General features: G+C 45.3%; 1 protein-coding gene across 4 annotated transcripts in view; it reads left to right on the top strand.

Annotated features, from left to right (window-relative positions):
- Positions 1-21,085, top strand: part of RAB3IP (RAB3A interacting protein) — a 59,904-nt gene that overhangs the window by 11,200 nt on the left and 27,619 nt on the right. For 3 of the 4 annotated variants that reach the window (XM_025207994.1, XM_025207993.1, XM_006026954.3), the window contains 3 exons: positions 8,379-8,474; positions 11,045-11,122; positions 11,516-11,719. In XM_025207994.1, the coding sequence (XP_025063779.1) occupies positions 11,057-11,122; positions 11,516-11,719 (270 nt within the window). In that variant the 5' untranslated portion in view covers positions 8,379-8,474; positions 11,045-11,056. The remainder of the gene's footprint in view (positions 1-8,378; positions 8,475-11,044; positions 11,123-11,515; positions 11,720-21,085) is intronic. The other variant, XM_006026955.3, reaches the window with a different exon arrangement.

The raw sequence follows: 21,085 nt of genomic DNA, 5'->3' as shown, positions 1-21,085 counted from the left end.
TAGAAGTTTCCTTACTACAGCACTGTTCACAAGTGCCACATGAAAGACAGCAGGGCAGAGCATACGTATTACTTGAAGTTCCAATTTATTTATCCTTTTTGATGTTCGGGTCATCTGGCTGCTGCTTTAGAACCTCCGGTGCTTTTGAAGAGATCCCGCCCCAGAAGTAAAAGGTAAATGCTTTAGTTCAGGAGTCAACGCTGTTTTTGGGCAGCAGGTTAGATGGACTTAGCTTGGGTCAGGAGTGGTTGGGTGCAAGGACCTAGCCACCTCTGCAGCTTCTCCCTGGTGCTTGGCTGCGATGTGATGCAGGGAGACCCCTCCTTGTCTATGGTACAGGGAGAGCTCCCCCTCTGCTCACGTTCCCAGCTGCAGTGCAGTGTAGGCAGAGGCCTGCCCCCCATCACCAAATGTCACCGAAGCAGTGGCTTCATCATGGCTTGATCCCTGTTATAGCCAGGTACTCAGTCCTCGAACCTGAAAATTATTTCCTTCTGTTTTGGAACTGTCCCTTGTGCTGGACACTGGCCCTCATTCTGTAGTTTCTGAGCAAATTAAAACTCCCCTGGCAGTTGCTCTGAGTATTTATATAGTGAGAGTTGAGATTAAAGTAGCTCTGAAAGAACTCAGTATAATTAAACTTGGAGAAGTCTCTGAGCAGTTCCAGTACTGGTATACAGATGCATTCACTATGCGTAAATTATCAAACTGCAATAACAGTTTACTTCAGAGGTATCCAACTCATCCAGGCCTACAGACTAGCCTCACACTGGATGCTGTAGGTAGGGCTGGGTTGGTGCGGGCAGTGTGGGCTAGATGTGTGCCTCAGCTCCAGCCCTGGATGCAGTGCATCCAAGCTCTGTTCAGTGCATACACCCCAACTCTGGTCTTGCGTACTACATGCAGCGTGAGGGGCTGGTACTGGTGCTTGCAGCATGGTGCCAGGCTGAGACCCACAGGCAGATCTGTGTGCCATATCTCTGACACCTCTGATTGACTTGTATCAGCCAAGAATGAATAAGAAGCACTCCAGGATAGCCTTGTCATGCCCAAATACAGGATTGGCCACTTAAGACACCCTCAGGTAACATGCAGCCATTTAAATCAGGCAGATGGCATTAATCCTTTGCCATATTCCAGAGATTTCCTTATTAGAGGCATAGCTTAAGCCAGGAGCGGGCAATTATATCAAGCAGAGGGCTGTTTACCGAGTTCTGGCAAGCTGTCAAGGGCTGCATGGGTAGCCCCACCCCCTGATGGGTGCCCCACCCCCTGGTCGCCATCTTGGAGCCGGAAGTCCCTCCCTCTAGCCCCTGACATTTGCTACCAAAAGTCCCTCCCCTTGCCCCTGGGGGTACTGTTTTCAGCAAGGGTTTTTGCCATCTCAGAACCAGAAAAATACCAAATTATATTCTAAAAATCAAACACCTACAACATTCATTAATTTGATTAAAAAATATATTTTGTCCTATTTTACATGTGCTTGTATAGTGTACATAGAGGTTATTGCATGATAGTTTAAAATGAAGTCTTGGGCTTGTATATTGTGTGTGAGTGGGTATGCATGTGTGGGGGGGTGGGGTGAGGGAGCATGTGGGTGTGTGGATATGTGGGTGGGTATGGGGTTTGTGGGGGACTGTGCAGGGGGCGATGGTGGCTAGGGTCTGAGAGGAGGTGTGGGTGTGGGGATCTGTGTATGGTGGGGTGTGCTTGTGGGACTTGCCCAATGAACACTCTTTCTCTCCCCTCACTGCACACACACCCACACTATGTGCCTGCCTCACTGCACCCCTCCCCGCTTTGTGCCACCCAAAGCACGCATGGACATGCTCTGTCTCTCTCCCTCCCTCATTTCATGCACACACAAAAACCCACCCTCTTGCTCCTGGCCCTGGCATATTGGCACAGTCCTGCAGTCTGGTGATACAGCCCATGCCACATGGTGCTGGAGCAGGTGCACAGGGAAGCAGTGAAAGCCTGGGGGGGATGGGACAGGGCGGGGATGGCTTCATTGCTGGCTCCTGCTGGCTCCCCCTAGGTCCTACTGCCCCTGGCTCCTGTCAACTTTGACAGGCAGCCAGGAGCAGATAAATATTAATTTTCTAATTTTTTTAGGGGCCCTGCAGGCCAGATAAAATGGCTTGGTGGGCTGGATGTGGCCTGCGGGCTGTATTTTGCCCGCTCATGGCTTAAGCCAATATTTTCCAAACTGAGGGGAGTGTCTAGTCAGGGTGTGTGAGAATAATGATGGCAGTCATTGGTACCCACCCTAATTCAGTTGCCACTACCACAAACTCTCACTAGCCATTGGTAGTGGCAGGAGTTGGCGGCAAAGTACATGTCAGCAGTGTCTGAAATGGGGGGAGGGTGTGAGGGAACCAGTGACTGAAGTAGGAGCAGCACAAGAGAATCAACAGTGAGGAAAATGGCAGCTGACATACAGGAGGGTGTGAGAAGGCCTAGCTTTCCTGTGGTAAAGTGGAGACCCACAAGGTTTGGGAAATGCTGGCTTAAGCCAAATAAAGTGTGCTTGCTAATTTATGTTTAGTTGTTCATGCCTCATTTAAACTTGCTACTCTGAACCCCTTAGTCTAATGACAGGCTGTAAGTTGACACATCTAGTCAGTTTAATAGCACCATGCAGACAGCAGATGAGATGTGCTGAAAGGATTAACCATATACTGTGTTGCGGCAATTTTCTGTTTGGCAGATGAGCTGACTATATGTGACTTGGACTGTACCACCAAAGAGCATGCTTCTGAGGTTCCCCACTCTTTGTAGAGTACCTGAAAGGTTATCAGATTGGAATAGTTTCAGATGAAAGTGAGACACTTTATGAGAATGTCCTGCCAGCATCTTACTTCTTCAGTCATGAGGGATGCCAGATCAAATGTCTGCTGACCACAGTTGTCAGTATATCACCATGATAGACAGTAACTCTGAAGCAGTTCTAAAGTTGCGCACAAACCAGACACAAGCATGTAACTGGTCTTTAGGTTGCTTTTACCAGCACTTGAAATTCTGTTAAATCTTGGAATAAGAAGCATTTTTGTCCTTCTGTTAGTGGACCTCCAAGTTGATCAGCCTACTGAGCTAGTATGGAGAAAGCAATTGGTTTCTTTAGCCAGTGATGCACAAAAAATATGTTTAGCATTGTATCTGGCTGAGTTGGACTGACTGGCCTGAATGACCTAGCAGGTTTGACAGGAGGAAGCCTTTGGCATGAGTCTAGAGCAAGGTTTTAACTTGTGCCTATGAAACTTGTAATGGGTGACCCCTGTTGCTCTAGGCTTCTTTGAAATGCAATTTTAGCTAAAGGTAGTGTTGAAGTGATGTAACCGTGATGGTCCAGGAATTATGTTAGAGACCAGGATTATTTTTGAGTGATATCTTTTAGTGGACCAAATTCATGGTTAAGATAAGTTAGACAAGGTTTTGAATGCAAGACATTCTTTGTCACGTCTTCATCAGACCTGACAATAAATGAATAAAACATATCACTCCCAAAAAATCCTTGCCTCTCATTGTAGTTAAACTGATTTCTAAAACTGATGGCTCCTGACGAATGAGGCCAAGCTGTTTTTATGTGCTCTAGTCAGTATATACACCTTTTTTGTAGCTAAAAATCCTTGAAATACTGCAGAGTGCTAAAGAACCTTGCAGATGACCAACATTTTACCTTTTTAAGTGATCTGTCAGTTGCTTTTTCTTATTCTCCACTTCCAGGTTTTACTTGCTTACATTACTGAACTAGATTTCAGTGTTTGATCTGTAGGCCTGAGTATATGGACTTCTTTGAAGCCTTCACTTGTAGCCCTCTTCTTCCTTCTGATTCTTTCTTCATGTCCAAATTCTTAACTCTGTTCAAGAGGATCAAGTGAGGTAATGAACAGTAGTGATATTGCTTTTATCTGCACAAGGAGAGTATGTTTTGATTTCCTGCCATCCCCCACCCCATTCAGGTTAAAAAAATTGGGTGGGATATGGGTTTAAAATAGCTGAGTTTCTCCACCCAGCTTAATATTTTTAAGTCATCAGATATGAAGTGTCACAGCACGAAAATGAACAGTTTGCTGCAGTCTGTGCCCAGATGTCTTTTTTTCCCCTCAGTACTCACAGCTGTGAGCATAGCTGAGAAATATTTAGTGACAGCTTCAGATGTAGGCAGTGGTAACTCTAACCCAAGGGTGTGGTACCTTAAGCAGGTGTCTCCTTTACTTTGCTAAAGGCACTGAAACCCAAACTATTGAACATCAACAACTATTAGATCAGGGGCAGGCAAGATACAGCCCACAGGCCAGGTCCGGTCTGCCAGGCCGTTCTGTCTAGCCTGCGGGGCCCCTAAAAAATTTAGAATATATTTATCTGCTTCTGGCTGCCTGTCAAAGATGACAGGAGCCAGGGGCGGTAAGACCCAGGGGGAGCCAGCAGGACCAAGCAGCCCATCCCTCACCTCACCCCAGCTATTTCCTTGCCTTCCTGCCCCTGCACTGTTCTAGCACCACCTGGCTACATTGCCGGACCGGGGAGCACGGGCTGCGCCGGTACCCCAAGGTGTCTGTGTGCGTCTGTGCTCGTAGGGTGAATCCCACACACATACCCCCACCATACACATGCACCCACAGCCCCCCTTATACTGCCATACATGCAGACCCACACACCCCAGCAACCCTTCCCCCTACACAGACCCCCCACACATCCACAGACCTATTCCCCCCCAATGCCTCCCACCTCCCCACGATATACAAGAGTAAGACTTCATTTTAAGCTATTATACTATCACCTCTACGTACACTACACAAACGCGTGTAAACCAGAACAAAAATATTCTTTTAAATCAATTAATGAATGTTGTAATTGTTCACTTTTTAGAAGATAATGTGCTATTTTTCTGCTTCTGAGATGGCAAAACCCCTGAGTACTTCTGGGGGCAAGTGGAGGGACTTCTGGTGGCAAAGGTCAGGGGTTAGGGGGTGCGACTTCTAGTCACAAGATGGCAACCAGGGGGCAGGGCACCTATCAAGGCGTGGGGCTACCCATGCAGCCCTTGACAGCTTGCCAAAACTTGGTAAGTGGCCCTTCGCCTGAAATAATTGCCCGTCCCTGTATTTGATCAAAGACTTCCCCTTCTAAACTACCATATTTTGCTTGAGACATTCAGTCATTCACAGAATAACCATGAATCCAATTTTAACCTTGCTGACATTCAGTGTTGTCTTCTCTTTGTTTTGGGGTTGGTTTTTTTTTCTGTTTTAATTCCTTTCTCTTACTTGATTATTTCTGTTTCAATGATTTGTCCTGTCCTCTTCTGTCTCTGCTTTTCTTCTCTGTCCTAGGTTTGCATCCATCTCCCTCCTTGTAATCCATTCTATGTTTTTTGAACTTTCTCTTTGGGAGAGGTAGCTTCTTATGTGTGGGACAGTAGACAGTAAGATGGAAGGAGTGCACTTTGAAATATCTTACGCATTCAGGGTACAGCCATTAAAAACCAAAGCCATATTTCAAAAGAGTTAAAAGGCATCAGATGGAAAGCAAAACATCCAGTACCAAGCCAAATTCAAAATAAAAATTTAAACTCCAAACTAAAGAAAAAAGTAACTGTTTCCTAGAGCTGTGTTCTTAGGTTTGTTGGATGTCTTCAATAGTTAACAGTGGGATCCCTCATCAAAGAAAACATTGTTGCAAGTTTCATTTTAGTATTGGGGACCAAAAGTTAATCTCAACATGATCCCACTGGGCAGGTTGTAGTTTCTCATAGGACTGCTCCAGGTTAGGAACACTTGAATTGCACCAGCTGAATTATGTGGATAGGAACCAACCTATTCTGATTATCTTTTGGCAGATATGTGGGCCATTGTCTTTGTCTTGTAGCGAGTTTCCTCCTCCTCATGGAGGAGTGTGCAGTTGCATTCTGTACCAGTTGAATGGTTTTTGTGATCTTCAAGGCAAAACTTAATATATTGGAGTATCCTAGCTTCACCAGAAGGATACCAAAGGTTATCGTAACCTAGAAACAGTTATGGATCCAAAAGCTTCATTTTAAATAGCTAGATAAAAGCTTATTTCTATGTATTCAGTGGTGCTATTTTTTCATGGTTTTCCTGCCTGATTATAAGCAGTTGTCTGTATTTAGTAGTTGATGGATTTAAACTAGTGATTCTTAATTGGGGTACCTTGAGATCATTTCAGGGGTACTGTGAGATGGTTCACAATGTTAGGTGTACAGACATGATTCACAACATCAACCTAGTGATTTCAAATAAGAACCTGTAGGATTTACAAAAACAACAAACAAGCAAAAACCAAAACCAAAAAAGCCTTTCTGACCTGTTATCTTTATCTTATTATCTTTTCAATTCTCGGCAATAAAAAAGTTTTTTTTTTTCATAATAAAAAAACGAGTGAAAAATAAGAGCTGAGTGTGCCTTGAGTCTAAAAGGGTTGAGAAACACTGATATAAGCTGCAGCATGATGTACTTCATTATGCCATGCTAGTTGCTACTATTGGGAGGCTTTTGTTGTTGCATCTGATGATTTCGGGAAATAAGGCTACTACAGAAAACTTTGTTTTATAGCGTGCAGACTTGTGTATCCTCTTCCTCCTGCTGCTTGTGGTTAGGGAATATGATTATCAGACCTGTTTCAGGTTTTGTGTGTACTTGCTTTCTGCTGCCTTTTCCTTTCTTCTTTTTTGCATGTAGGACTAGGGAGATCTCTGAGCCTAGCATTGCCATGAACATAAGGAGAAAAGAGTTCTGAGCCTAGTACATTGATAAAAGAGGTTAAAACCAAGGTGGTGGAGAGGTGAGAGCTCTTGAGGGGCTTCAGCCTTTGGAGGTAGATACATTGGTGAAGGGTTTAGGCAGACAAGGTTCTTTGGGTAGATGTGATATCTTTTATTAGACCAACTAAATAGTTGGAAAAATTGTTCTTTGCAAGCTTTCAGGCACAAAAGCCCTTCTTCAGGCATAGGGAAAGTTTGTTGGTGTTTGTGTGTTGTCCTGGGTGCTTCTTGGTTGAAGGGTTGCTTCTTAGCTGGTGAGGCTTGGATTGGAAGGAGTTAATAGAATGTTGGTGGTTTTGAGCCAGGACAATGTGTTAGCTTGACAGGGCTGAGTGCCAGGAGCATCAAATTAGTTGGTTAATTAATTTATTAGTTCAGTTTGTGTCTGGTAGGTAAGAGCTAGTCTGAAGAAGAACTAGGATGAGAAGAACATTAAAGGGTCTCACTGGGGTGTATTGTTTTCTTCTAACCTGTCATTGCTTAATGTAAATGAGATTTTTGCCTCCCTAACCACACTTCTGTGGTATTGCAGACCTGTGGTTCTCAACCTGTGGTTCATAGGTAATGTTCCTTGCAAGGCCCTCTAATGTTATTCAAAGCTACAAGAAATCTTGCTTTCCGTAGACACATTTCTTCAGGTTGAAAGAGAGATGAAGCATATCTCCTGTAGAACATTACTTAGCCATGGGCCAGTGAATGTTGGTACCACAACTATAGAACGTTTTAACTTAGGGGAGTGAAACTCACCCTGGTCCCCAAGCCATTCTGGAGTGGGGGGGGAATCCTCCAGATCCACAGGGCCAGGAGCAGCTGTCTTAGGGCCAGTGTTGGGTGGCAGTGTGGGGATAGGGGCCTGCTGCTGATGGCTGTGTCCATCAGGGAGGGTCGAAGGACCCTGAATTGTGTGGCAGGGCATGCCCCTCACCTACAGGAGCCTGCTAGATTCCTGGTGGGCTATATGAAATGGTTCCTTAGGTCCTATATTTGATACCCCTGTTTTCACTGATTTGATTCACTACATATCATTGCTTACAGAGGGAGCAGAAATGTCATTTTGAAATTAGGGCTTTGCTGTTTAGGAAGTAAAACTTTCTACTTAATATATTAACACTATGAAACCTGGGAGTGGTCTTCATGGAAATTTTTTTTATTTAAGATGTAGAGGGAAAACATTTCTTTAAATGTGTCTACTTAAAGGTGCATATTAAGGAACGAACACATCAAGTAGTAATGGAATAGTTATTAAAATTGCAGTATTTAACATAATTTTATTTTCTCCTTTTGGCTTTCATGTTGTGTTTTAATTAATTTAGACTTCTGTATTTCAAGAAAGAAGCGCTTTGTATTTCAGAGAATTTTGGAAAGAGATTTTTAGTTTGATTGCACTTTAGCTTAGTGTGTCAAGTTTTCATATAGCAGAAAGAACTAGCTGTACATGTACAACACTAATATTGCTTTTAGTGTTAAGATTAATGTTTTGAAAGGTTTTATATAGCAAAGGTTATCTGTTTTTCTGATTTCCCTCTGGTACTAGCTTTCAAAGGCCACAAATTATTACATTAAGTCAGAATAAATAACTTTCAATTTTCCATAGGAGCTGAAGTTAAAAGATGAAGAATGTGAAAGGCTTTCTAAAGTGCGAGATCAACTTGGACAGGAATTGGAAGAACTTACAGCTAGTCTGTTTGAGGTTTGTTTGAGTCTTCGCTGTGATATAATTAAAGGAGACTGGGCCAGCTTTGTTATGTAGAATCAGTATGTTATATTCTGAATTTTTTGCATAAAGTGTGTAAAGGGATTCATTTTTGTTCTTAAGAATGGGGTCTGTTGAGGTGGAGACTTAAGTACAAGCAACTTTATATGAGAGACCTTGTTATGCTTGTCAACCTGTCTAGAGCCAAAATGAGGAAGAAAAATAGACCAGAAAGCTTAAAATGTATAGTCTTGCTTGTCTGCATAACCATCTTCTATTTGAGTCAGTTTATTTGTCTGACAACACTGTTTTATAGAAAGGTAGTAAATTTGAGACTGCCATAATGAGGAATATGGGAAATATGACTGCTCCTTATCAATGGTTCAAGTACAGCATAACGTTTCATGCTGGCAGCTTTTAGGTTTTGGGCCAACTGGCACAGAAGTTTATAAGAAGTCTAATAAACACATGACTGCTATCTACATGCATGTAAGTCACCCATCAACATGGAAGTTGGTTGTACAAGTTATGGTGGTATCACTGCCTTTTATAGTCATGAACTATAAAGATCATGACTTCAATCTCCCCCTCAGAAAACCCTAGGTAGGTATAAGTATAGCTTTATGATGAAGCCGAATCTAGGGCTAATTGTCACTGCTCTCATGCATGGCAAACCTAGAAACTGAATTTGACAGACACAATCTTCAAAATGTTATTATATAGAAATGTTTTATGAACTTACCACAATAAATATTGGTTTCTAGTATCCACATTAAATTACAAGCAGATTAATCAAGAAAACCCCCATAACTGTGTGTGCTTTTTTTTTGAATATTTTATTTTAAGCTTTTGGGAGTGGAGTGCCCTCAGAGCCTGAAGGTTTAAAGAAAACAAAAATAGAGTTCTCTGTGAATGTCAGCACAGGTTATCTGCATCTCACTAGAATGGGCAGTACTGCTTTTAAAAATTATGTTCTGAAGCATCTGACTGTAGGAGGAAGAATGGAAGACTAGAAAGGTACATAGTAAGATAAAAGGGTAATGGTTGCAGGGGAGCAGAGGAAAGAAAAATGAGAAAACAGACAACAACTTTACATAAAAAATGAACTTACTTCAGTGTTCAGCTAATGCTATTTCAAAGCACTGTGGAAACATATGCTGTGTTATGCATGCAATACTATTAAAAACTATCCTTTAACAAATGTAGCTTTCAGAAACTCCAGAAATTATGAATATGCCACTTAAGCTTTACATTTGTGATTTGATTTCATTATCTCTCTGATAATTGACAGCCTTGGGCTGTAATTGACAGCTTTGGGCTGCCCTAATTCTGCATTGGGATCTAAAAGTTTTGAACCCTTTTACCTATGCACAATATCATTGATTTTTGGTGGGACTGCAAATGGGCCTGCGGGGTTGTGCTAGCATATCCCAGTGGAGAATCAAGGACTTTGTACAGAACATGTTACACCCCAAACACTGAAAGTATAATAATGTGATGACACCCTTTTGCATTTTGAGATATGCATTACAACTTTAAAACTGCATGATCAGTGTTAACTCTATCTGTACACATTGTATAAATGTGCATGTTCTCATTCCTGCATGTCCCTGTTGTGATTTAAGGTTATTTTATAACTCCATATTATAGAGCTATCTTGTAAGCCTGTGAGAGCCAAAGCTCTTCAATGCAGTAATCTCTTCATTTTTCTTTTATTTATATAGCGTCCAAATATGTGCTAGGCACTTTACAGATATAAGATGGATCCCTGTCCCAAAGAATATGTATAGTTTAAGGTCTGATGCTTTCATTAACTGCAGTTGGTACCAGGCAGACCCAAGAGTTTGCCCATGTGCAGTAAGTTGCTCAGTCAGGATGTAAATATACAGATTAAAATTGGAAGGTACTGAGCGAAAGGATTTTTTTCTATTTGCTTCTCTTACTATTATGCTAAATTTTGCTTACTTCCTTGGATTATTCCTAGTATCTCTTTAGTTTGAATTTTTTCAAATTATGTGTTAATCCCTAACCTTATCTTTTTGTAAAAAATTGTTTGCCTACTTTTTTTTTTTTTAAGCTTCTAAGGATTTAGATTTAATTCAACTAGCCGTTTTCATGAACAAATCAATAGTTTCCCAGGGCTAGTTCTGAAAATGCACCCATGTTGCTCTTCTGGTTGTTGGTTGAGTGTTTTTTCTCAGAGGAACAATGTCCTTCAATTGGCAACTACCACAGCTTGATTGGAGTTTGGAATTCTTGCCACGTATGGTGCTGGCTCGGGCTAGATCTTTGCAATTGGGACTGAAAATAATAGTTTGCTAGGCCACTAATCTAGTCGTTTTTTTAATTTCCCCCTCCCACTGTCAATGTTAATAGGTTTCTAGGTCTTTTGATTATTTAACTGCTTTTATATTAACTCCAGCAAAGATCACACATCTTACTATTCATACACAATCTTCATAAGGACATGGATATTGCGTCATTTACTTTGAAGATTTTTTTTTTACTGGAATGTGTACTTAAATTGCATATGAAAATTTTATACCATGTAAACATTTATTTTATAGGAAGCGCACAAAATGGTGAGAGAGGCTAATGTCAAGCAAGCCACTGCAGAAAAACAATTAAAAGAAGCACAGGGAAAGGTGAGGGTATTTTTCAGGTTTAATTTTTGTGTGTTTTATGCAGCGTTTTAAAACCAAGCTGTTCCTAGATTAAAAACCTAGAAATAGTTGTTGCTTTGTGTACATTTTTGCTAATACTTACTGAGTTATCCTTCAGTATCCTGATGGTATTGTCTCTTTATATCTTCTCATTATGGAATTAGATTTTTCTGTCATAATGTTAAATAGCTATTGATGGACAGAGCAGAACAGCATTGTTATTGATGAAGGTGAACACATCCCTGCTGTTTATACAAATCAAGATAAATTATCCATCTCTGAAAATTAACTATCTGGCAAAATTGTCAGTTAATATATCTATGTCATAAATTGTCTTGCTTACAAGTGTCTTAATGGTTTTTTTTCATTTTCAAGATTGATGTTCTTCAAGCTGAAGTAGCAGCTTTGAAAACACTAGTACTGTCCACTTCACCAACGTCACCAACTAAAGAGCTTCAGTCTAGTGGAAAAGCTCCCTTTAAAAAAGGACATGCAAGAAACAAAAGCACTAGCAGTGCAATTGGTGGCAGTCATCAGGATCTGACTATGGTTCAACCCATTGTAAAAGATTGCAAAGAGGTAACACTTCAAGGATTGTTTTCTCTGCCTGTTGGTATACAAAGTACTGCTTACAGGGTTAACAATGATTTTATTTTCATTTAGTATAAATTTGTGTATTAAGTTGTCATATAATACTGATGACTTTCAGATATTTAACATAATTTATGTTTCATCATAATGAAGTAACTCATGACTTTTTTAATTTTGCTGTTTCTTTTACTACCCATGGAGGAAAAAGTTCTGAACTTTAGAATATTATAAGGACTTTAGCACTTTGCAAGAACTTGCTGAGTATTTGTATAGCTTTTGGAAAAAAATAGTTCATAGTAAAGTTAGGCATAGAACTGGGACTAGTCAGACTAAAATAGAGGGACAGACTAAAATGTGGGGAGATGGAACTATGGCTAGATTTCACAGTTAACTAAAAAATTAAATGTAGCTTCAGGTGCTACATTTGTAGCTTAGTTTGCCTGTAGTTTGCAAATGTTTATGGACAATTTTGAAAATTGTTTTCTTTTCTTTCTTGCTGGGCAGAAAGATACCCAGACAAAAGGAAGTAGTCTGGAAGCTAATTAGAATATGTTGTAAATGCTTCATAATTAAAACAAACAAAAAAAACCAGACACCTTAACCAAAAATCCTGAGAGATCACTCTGCTCTTTTATTAGTATCTTTATATACTACTTATAAAAGTAAGTCTAAATTGACTTTCTCTTTAAAACATTCAATTAAAGTTCACTGTTGACCTGAGAGAATGAGCTGGGGGTGGGGGTGCGGGATAAGGAAATACCTGGAACCAAAAGTAACAAGGGTCTAAAAAATAGAGCAGAAAGCTAAATAAAGAGGAGAGAATGAAATCTAGTTATCAGCTCGTCAGACCAACTTCTTCTACTGAGCTAAGAACAAAGACAGTAATAACTAAACAAAACGTCTAGACAGCAAGAATTTATTTGTTTTAACGCACACCAGTTTTAAGTCTTTTTTTTTTTTAGCTGCTATTTCTTTACAATATTGCTGAACCATTCATTTTAAAAACAGACTAGAATTTTTGTTTTTTTACCAAAGCCACAGGAAATGTTTCTTTAGGGAATAGGGTTACACCTATTGAATTTCATTTGCACAGTTGGTGACTTAGCAACCAGAGGAAACTAATTTAATTAAGATAGTTAATTTTAATTATACCTGGATGAAGGGCAACTGGGTCTGTTGGGGAAAAATGGTCTGCTTAATTGCTAGGATAGTACATAGGAAGTCAATTTATATAAACAAATCTATTTTAGTTGAAACAATCACGTTAATATTAGTGTAAAAATGTTTTCCCTCTTCATTAGCCTCATTTTATATACAATATTTTTTTAAAATCAGAAGTTTTAGTTTACAAATAATATTTGCTTTTTAGCAGACTTGCTGTAAAATCAACTGATTTCATAGTATGAGACGCATTTGCTTGTCAAAGGCCGCTTCCCTCTAGAATACCTAGAGCACGTTTTAAAATAAATCTCTCCTGCATTCTTGGCTTCAAACTCTTTCATTTCCTCTAGTTCCTTATACTCTAATATCCCTCTTTTCTCATATACCCTCATCTTGAAGCAGTCTAGAACATCTGCATCTCCTACTGTTACTTCCAACCTTTTGTTGTTCTTCACCCTCTCTCTCCACACACCTTCAGTTTGCAGTCAGATCTTTTTTTCTCATTTCCTTCTCACTGGCCGTGGCTACATGCGGCATTTTACTGCACAATAAACTAACTTACTGCACAGTAAAGTGTCACTGTCTACAAGTGCAGGCAGTTACTGTGCAGTAAATTAGTCTACTGCAGGGGTTTTCAGCTTTCTTAGGTTAGTGTACTTCTGGCAGCTGGTTGAGATGGCAGGAGTCCCCCTTCAGCCAGTAGATGAGCACAGGGCGGGGGGCTTGCTGGCAGGTGTGGTTGGGTGGCAGAAGTGGTGGCGGCACCCGCTACTGAGTACCTCCTGAGGCCATCCTACGTACCCCCAGGGTTATGCATACCCCCGGTCTATTGCATGGTTAGTTTACTACCTGTAAATGCATAGATACTGTGTAGTACCGTATGTGTAGACACTGATCAGGAGCAACCTTGATTCTCCAGCCGCAGTCCTGGGATCGCTTTTTGCCTGTCCCAGTCTGGCCTTTAAACCTCTGGCCTGACCCTGGGGCCTCTTCCCCCTAATACTTACCATTGGGCATTGTATCTCGCAGCAGTGGACCTGTGGCAGCCACAGCAGGCCCACAGAACTCAACAGTGGCCCCTGGGACCAGCCCCACCACTTGGTTGCCTCCCACGCACCATGTCCCTGTGCTGTATCAGAGTCTCTGGTGGAGCCCCTGATGTCTGTCAAAGGACCCATGATGACATTCTCACTGATGCCACACTGACAGGGCCCCAACTGGTCACAGGGAGAGACTGCTGACCAGATTGCATTGTGGGGCAATGCTGAGGTGCAGAGCCAGTTTGCCTGGGGTGGGTGCTCCAATGCCCACATATGTGAGGCTCTGGAGGGCCACATATGGGAGCATAGGCATCAGTGGTTAGCACAGCAGTGCTGCATAAAGGCCCTAATGGCAGAGTGGGTCCATGTCATGGACCCCAGCTGCTGGTCTGGGGCTGCCTGCAGGACCTTGCTGTTTTATGTGGCAGCTGGACCAAATCCTGGCTCCCTGGGATCCTGGATGCAGCAGTGTGGTTTACTTCAGCATGGGCAGCCTCCTGGAGCCCCCATGAGGGCCCAGCAGTGATGATCTGTCTACAAGGAAGAGCCCTTGGGGCACCAGGCATAGGTTCCGGCGCACTCCCTGCCCCTGGCCTTGTCTAGGAGTGCCTGGAGCTCGGACCAGTGACTGCCAAACCAACTGTGGGTGCGCAGCCCCACTGAGGACAGGCTGGGGATGGCACCAACCATGACCAGCTCTAGCTCCTCCCTGGAAGGGGCCACTGCCCGGTTAGCCAGGTGCCGTGGCTCTGCACCCCAGGACACCTCCAGCAGCTGCATCTCATCGCCACCTGCAGGGACACACTCAGGCCACAAGGGATGCCTGCAACACCCATCTGGTAAGCCCCATATAAAGACGAGGACTAGGGTGGAAGGTGGAGCTGCGGACACTTGCCACCCACTCTCCAGCTCGGCCCTGGGCTGCATACCTGGAGCTAGGAGGCCTGCATGGGGGAAGAGAGGCCCTCCTCTGTCCCTGCCCCACTTCCCATCCTGCCTGGCTGAGCTCCCTCTGCTCCCCTGGAGTTTCCCTCCACAACACACAGGGAGGCGGGAGGCAGTGCAGAACTTTACTGAGCAGCCGGGGGCCTGTCACAATCAGAGAAACTTGTTGATGGCAGCGGTAATTTCCTTCTTGGCTGCAGGGTTCAGGCACTCGTAGCTGAGGCACAGATACTTCTCCAGGTGGTGGCTCATGTGGCGCAGAAGCATGGGCTTGCCTGGGGTGCTGTTGAAGCTCAGAGCCCTGCGCCAGGTTCTCAGATGTACCTGGGGCACCGTGACAATCATCATCAGCAAGGCATAGTGTGTCGTGCTCCCCTTGGTGTGCTCAAGGAGTTCATCGCGGTGCACCTGGGGAACTCTTAACAGGGACACGTGGGGTGCAGACTACATGCAGGGGGACCCTCCCTTGGGCTGCCTCTTCAGAGGGGCCCACTGTGGGGAGGGCAGGGGCATCACCAGTTCAGTTTCCCAGCCAGATGGAGCCCCTCACTCCCCAACCCTGGCTGGCATGGGTCTGGTGCCATGGGAGCAAACTGCCTGGCCTGCAGGAGGAGAAGTGGGGGAGTTGGCTCAGAGCAGCCGTGGGTAGGGGATCGGGAAGGCAGGCTGCCTGTAACAAACACCCAAGCAGGCTGCCTGCCCCCATGGAGGGAGTGGGCACGGAGGGCTCAGCTAGTAACCACCTGGGTCAGGGGCTGCCCCTCCAACTTACCATAGTCCCTGAGCACCAGTGTGGGCACGGCTCCCAATCTGAGACTGGGCAGTGCACAGCCCCTTGGTATACTGCATGTTATCTCTGAAATGTTGCAAACTCTTACAAAGAGCCTCTCTCTCCTGGCTTTGCAGGTCCAGCAGCTGCATACAGGGGAGAGGCACCAACTGTCATTGGGGATGCATTCTCAGGGACACTGCCACCCTTTGCTGGTGCCCTCCACAAGCACTGCTTCTGTCAGCAGCAAACACTAGACCACACCCTTCTGTTGAACCAGCTGGTCACCATTGTGGAGGAGCAGCTGGCGGACTAGCGGGCCTGGTGTGCCCAGGACATCATACGTGAGCAGGAGAGGGGCCGTGGGGATCGTGCGTTCCGCGACAGGCTGCTAGCCCTTGAAGAATGGCACATTTTCCTCCTCAAAGATGCTGGAGGTGCAGGAGCAGCAGGGAGCCATGGAGGATGACTGCTAGGTGCTGGACACCATCCTGGCCCTGGCTGTCATCTTTGTGCCACCTGCTACCCAGCCCCTGGCTCTGGCCCTGCTTGCCCCCTCTGCCTGGGCCACCCCCTGCCACTTGCCCAGGCACCATGTGGCCCCTGAGGGGGAGCTGCCCACAGTAGGGCCAGCACTGCACATGGGTCCTGCTGGCTTTGGCCTGGTGATGGAGGAGTAGGAGCCAACAGTGCAAGCAGAACAGCCCCTGGGTGAGCCCCTTGTCCTCTGGCCTTGCAGTTCATCCACACCTGCGGTGGTGTGCCCAGAGGCTGGGGTGCTGGGCACCTGTCTCTAGGATCTGCCCCATAGGTGCCACCCCACTGTTCCCCACCCTGGAAGGGCACACAGCACAATGTACATAGTTTGCATGGAGAAGAGGGTGTTTTATTGGTGGTGGGTGACAGGGTTGGTGGTGGGGTCTGTGTTTGGGGTGGGAGGGTGAGAAGGAATGTGGGGAGGCAGAATAGGAGGCGTCTGTTTGGGGAGGGAAATAAAGACTGTTACTGGAAACTGCAGTGAGCGTGGTGTTGAGGGTGAACCATGGACCTGGGGTTTGTGGTTGGCTGGCTGCCTGACCAGGTGCCCTACAGCAGGAGGAGGTCGTCTGCCAGCACCTCTTGCACACGGTGCCGTGGCCCCTGATCCCGGGTGTGCAGCTCACTCAGGGCCCCTGGGGGAGGGGTCTGTCACTGTCGTTGTAGTCACAGCTACCCTCCTGCTGCCAGAAGTCCTCTGCCTGTTGTGCCTCCTATACCCTTGCCTCGTGGAAGAGTTCCCCCTGACCTTGCAGATGTTACGTAGGATACAGGCAAAAATGACCATGGGGATGTTGGCCTCTGTGGCCTTGGGGTGGGCGGTGAGGGTGTGCCAGCATCCCTTCAGGTGGCCAAAGGCGCACTCCACCAGCACGTGGTTCTGGCTCAGGCACCTGTTGAAATGTGCATGGCATGGGTCGAGCTGGCTGGTGTAGGGCTGCGTGAACCGGGGCAGGAGCAGGTAGGCAGGGTCCCTGATGCAGAGTGGTGGGACAGTTGCATTGCCCAGCTGTAGGTTCAGAACACCTGACAGAAAATGCCTGCTCTCCACCAGGACTGGCAAGGCAGAGTTCCACAGATTAAAATCTGTGTTGGAGAGAGAACCTCATCTATTTCAGACTTCCAATGAGTTCTGAAATCAGTGGGATATTTTTTATCCTCCTCTATTTCATGCTGAGGAAAACTTTCAAATATTTCAGACTTTCATCATAAATCCTTCACATTTTACATTTTACAGGACTGGCAAGGCAGAGTTCCAGAACACCCAGGCATTATGGTCACTGTCAGTCCAGCTGGTGCTGGCATTAGTGAAGGCACCCTGGTGGTCCATCACAGTCTGAAGCATGACCAAGTGGAAGCCCCATTGGCTGTAGTATCAGCTGTCCCTCAGGGCAGGCAGGTGACAGGGATGCGCATCCTGTCCAGGGCCCTGACGCACTGGAGAAATCCCAGGGCTCGATCCTACCACCACCGTCAGCACGTTGTTGACTTGGAGCCCAGTGTGGCTCAGCATATCCTGGAAGCCGCAACGAACCTCCAGGATGACTTCCCAGTGCTAGTCTTTTCCACCCTGAAGGTGGCTAACATACTGCAGGCTTGCAGGCATGGCAAGCTTGAGGAGGATGATCACCACCTGCATCTCTGTGGGGAGGGATGGCCACATGGTGGTGGGCTACTGCTTAAGGTGTGGGCACAGCTGGTCAAGTAGTTCCTGGAATCTGGCCCAGGTCATCTGGAAGGAATCCACCCACTGCTTATCCCATGTGTGCTGGATGATGTGGAGCCACCAGTCTTCACTGGCAGGGCAGGCCTACAAGCTGTGAGGCTGGAACCCCAGGAGCTTGTGGACGGCACCAGTAGAGATGTTAGTGTGGGTGTCATCAGTATCCCTGCTGGGGTATGGGCAGCAGCCCGGGGGCTGATAGGAAGCAATCTGGGAGCAGCAGGCCACAGGCATGGTGATGAGCCGGGCCACATGGCTGCATGGCACAGGGTGCCATTAGGGTTGAAGCTGTGCTGGGTCAGGTGGTGGTCACTGTGGCAGCAAAGCATGATGGCAAACAGAAGCCTGTGGCCTGGGCATACAGCAGCCATTGCACACTGGGCACATGCTCTGCAGACAGTGTCATAGGGGACTCTGCTAGGAGGTTGTAGACAGCTGTGGGCCAGAAAAGCATGTGGCTGGGGAACACCACATGAGACTGTCTTTTAAAGAGCACCCTGGCACCTAGGCAGCTTTGGCCAGAGCCTTCAGCTCCCCCTGGTCGCTGCAGGGGGGCAGGAGGAGGGCTGGATTAGCCTACTCCCATAAGCAACAAATCTGCTCCCAAGAGGCTGCTTATGTAGATTTCTTCCTATGGCTGGTTTATTGTGCAGTATTTTACTGTGTAATAAGCCTAATGCATATTAATATCATGTGTAGGTGTGCCCACAGTCCCCTATAGCCTGGTTACTTTCCCAGTAGTGTAACTAGGGGTGGGTGACTGGAATACCAACCGCAGACACCAACTTTGAGGGGAGTGGTGGCCATTGCTGCTGTCCTGGTCCCTGCCACCTGGGGCACAGCACCTGCTTGTTATGCCTCTGCCCTTTCCTCATATTTCTGTGACCTGCCCCACTCAGCTTTTATGCAGCTGACCTGCCTGTCCAGTCTCTGGATAACACATGTAGGGGGATGTGTATATTCACCATACCTTGGGTTTTTATTTTGAGTAGTATGGTAGAACCCCATGGTGCTTGGTACTGTATAAACATGATTCTGGGCCTGGCTCCAACAGTTTAGTTTAATAAGAGACAATAAGTAAGGGTAACAAAACAGAAGGAGGGGAAGGAAATAAAGGCTATGATAGCTATGTGATTAGGTCACACAGATAATTTGATCAGCTAGTGCACATCTTTATGGCTTCAAATGTAAATATTGTATTTTCTCACTTGCAACATGTACCTTTTTTACCCCCCAAAAGAGACTGGAGTATGCATTATATATAAGAAATACAGTAAAAGCAGTTGTCTCCAGGGAGCAGAACAATGAACAGGCCAGCTCCCTAGCTGCTGATACTCAGTTACTGCCTACAAGGAAAGATATTTTTTTTCCTTCATTCTTCCTTTCAAAAATAATATATTTTAGGGTGTGTTGTCTGAGAGAGAATATGGTGTATATGTATATTTTTAAAATCAGTAGATGGGTATCATCATTCCCCTTGGCTCTTTCAGGTAAATGTTTAAGTTTACTAGTTTCCTGGGGGCATCTCTGCAGAGGTGGATCTTGAAGGGATTGTAAGAAAAGGCTAGTAGCCTAAAGAATCATTTGACAGGAGCAGGCATTAGTATGCCAGTGTTTCTGTGGAAGAGCTGGCAGGCTTATAGAACAAAAGGGCAAATGGGTTATTAAGTCTTGATGTCCCTGTTGTTTTGTTGTCTTCTTTGAGTTCTGCTGCTTAAGTATAGAATTCTCTTCCAATTCTACTTCAGCAAGACATTGTCTTTTTTACACACACAGCTCTTTTAAACATAAACTTTAGCCACTGTAACAAACACTACTCCAACCTTATAAAAACTTCACTGTGGTACTCTAGGAGACACTGAGCAGAGAATTGTCTCTTGTTACATAAGTGTCCAATTATTTAGGATACTGCTTCCCTTGGTCTTACTTTTTGATAGTTTCATGATTCACGCTAGAAGACTAATATTCTGGTGAAACCAAAGCTAAGTTCTTAAACTTGTAAATCTCTTAGATGCTGTTTTCATCGTGACTTTAATGGTGACTGTTAAGGCCTTCTGTAACCCACACTAGATTGCCATCTTCTGTTATGGCCTCCCTCAATGTATTACCCCATGGTGCTGCCAACTATGAGAGAACCCTCTGCAGCAGGGAGTCCAAAAAATAAGAGACTTTGCTAATTGCCAGATATACTAGGTCTCCTCTGCCTGATACCTTTGTACAAAAAAAATCCACTAACGTGATCTCATGTGCTGGTTTCATATCCCAGCAGCATTCTTTTGATAGCTGTAAAGTTTACAATATAATATGTACTTATGAGTCTTAGCATGGTAGGAGACTGGCGAGTTTGGACTTCAAGGAATCTCACATGAAGAACAGCAGCAAACATTAAATGATTTGTAAGCTGAAGTCTGCTTTTGTCTTTGCTAGTGTATTTAGTGTATTGAATAGGACTGTCAATTAACTGGCATTAATTTGCATGGTTAACACAAGAGCCAAGTAACGTGTTAATTATTTTAACACATTAATTGCACACATGGTTTTGAAGTGCATGCCTGGGCTCCTCTCTATTGCAGTCATCACCAGCTCTGGACCACAGCTGTAGCATGCATGTGGCCAGGAATGCAGCCCTGCAGGGTGTAGAGCAGCACCCAGCAGGTAAGTCCGTTGAGGGGTAGGGGAAGAGGTGTGGGGGGGCAGATTGAGGCCCCCAGGCTGAGGGAGGGAGTGGGGCAGGGGTCATGAGACCCAGGGGCCAGGGTCGGACATGGGATGGGACCTCAGGAGGCTCGTCTGGGAGGAGCAGCAGGGGGGAGGCGCGACAGCGCCTCTCTGCTGTGCACACCCCTGGAGAAGGCATGGGGGGGCATATGCTCCCTGGACTTGTGTGCGAGGCAGGCTGCAGGCTGGGGCTTTTTACTCTGTTACTTTTGCCCTGGGATCTGTGTGACATCATGTTTTGCTTCCTTCCACCAGGCGGGCAGGGGACTTGGAGCTGGCATGAGTCTCCCAGGGCAAAGGCAGCGGAGCACAGAGCCCCAGCCCATAGCGGGCAGCCTGGCTCTGCCCTGCGCACAAATCCGTGGCTTTGTCCCACTTCCTGCTCTGGCCCTGGGGTCCCACTCACCCTAGCCCCTGCCCCACTCCCTCCCTCACCGTGGGGGCTTCGATCTACACCCCCT

This window comes from Alligator sinensis, unplaced genomic scaffold, assembly GCF_000455745.1.
Source record: "Alligator sinensis unplaced genomic scaffold, ASM45574v1 scaffold506_1, whole genome shotgun sequence".
Taxonomy (NCBI): Eukaryota; Metazoa; Chordata; order Crocodylia; family Alligatoridae; genus Alligator; species Alligator sinensis.
The sequence above is the reverse complement of the archived record's forward strand: the minus strand, read 5'-3'. Positions and strand labels throughout refer to the sequence as shown.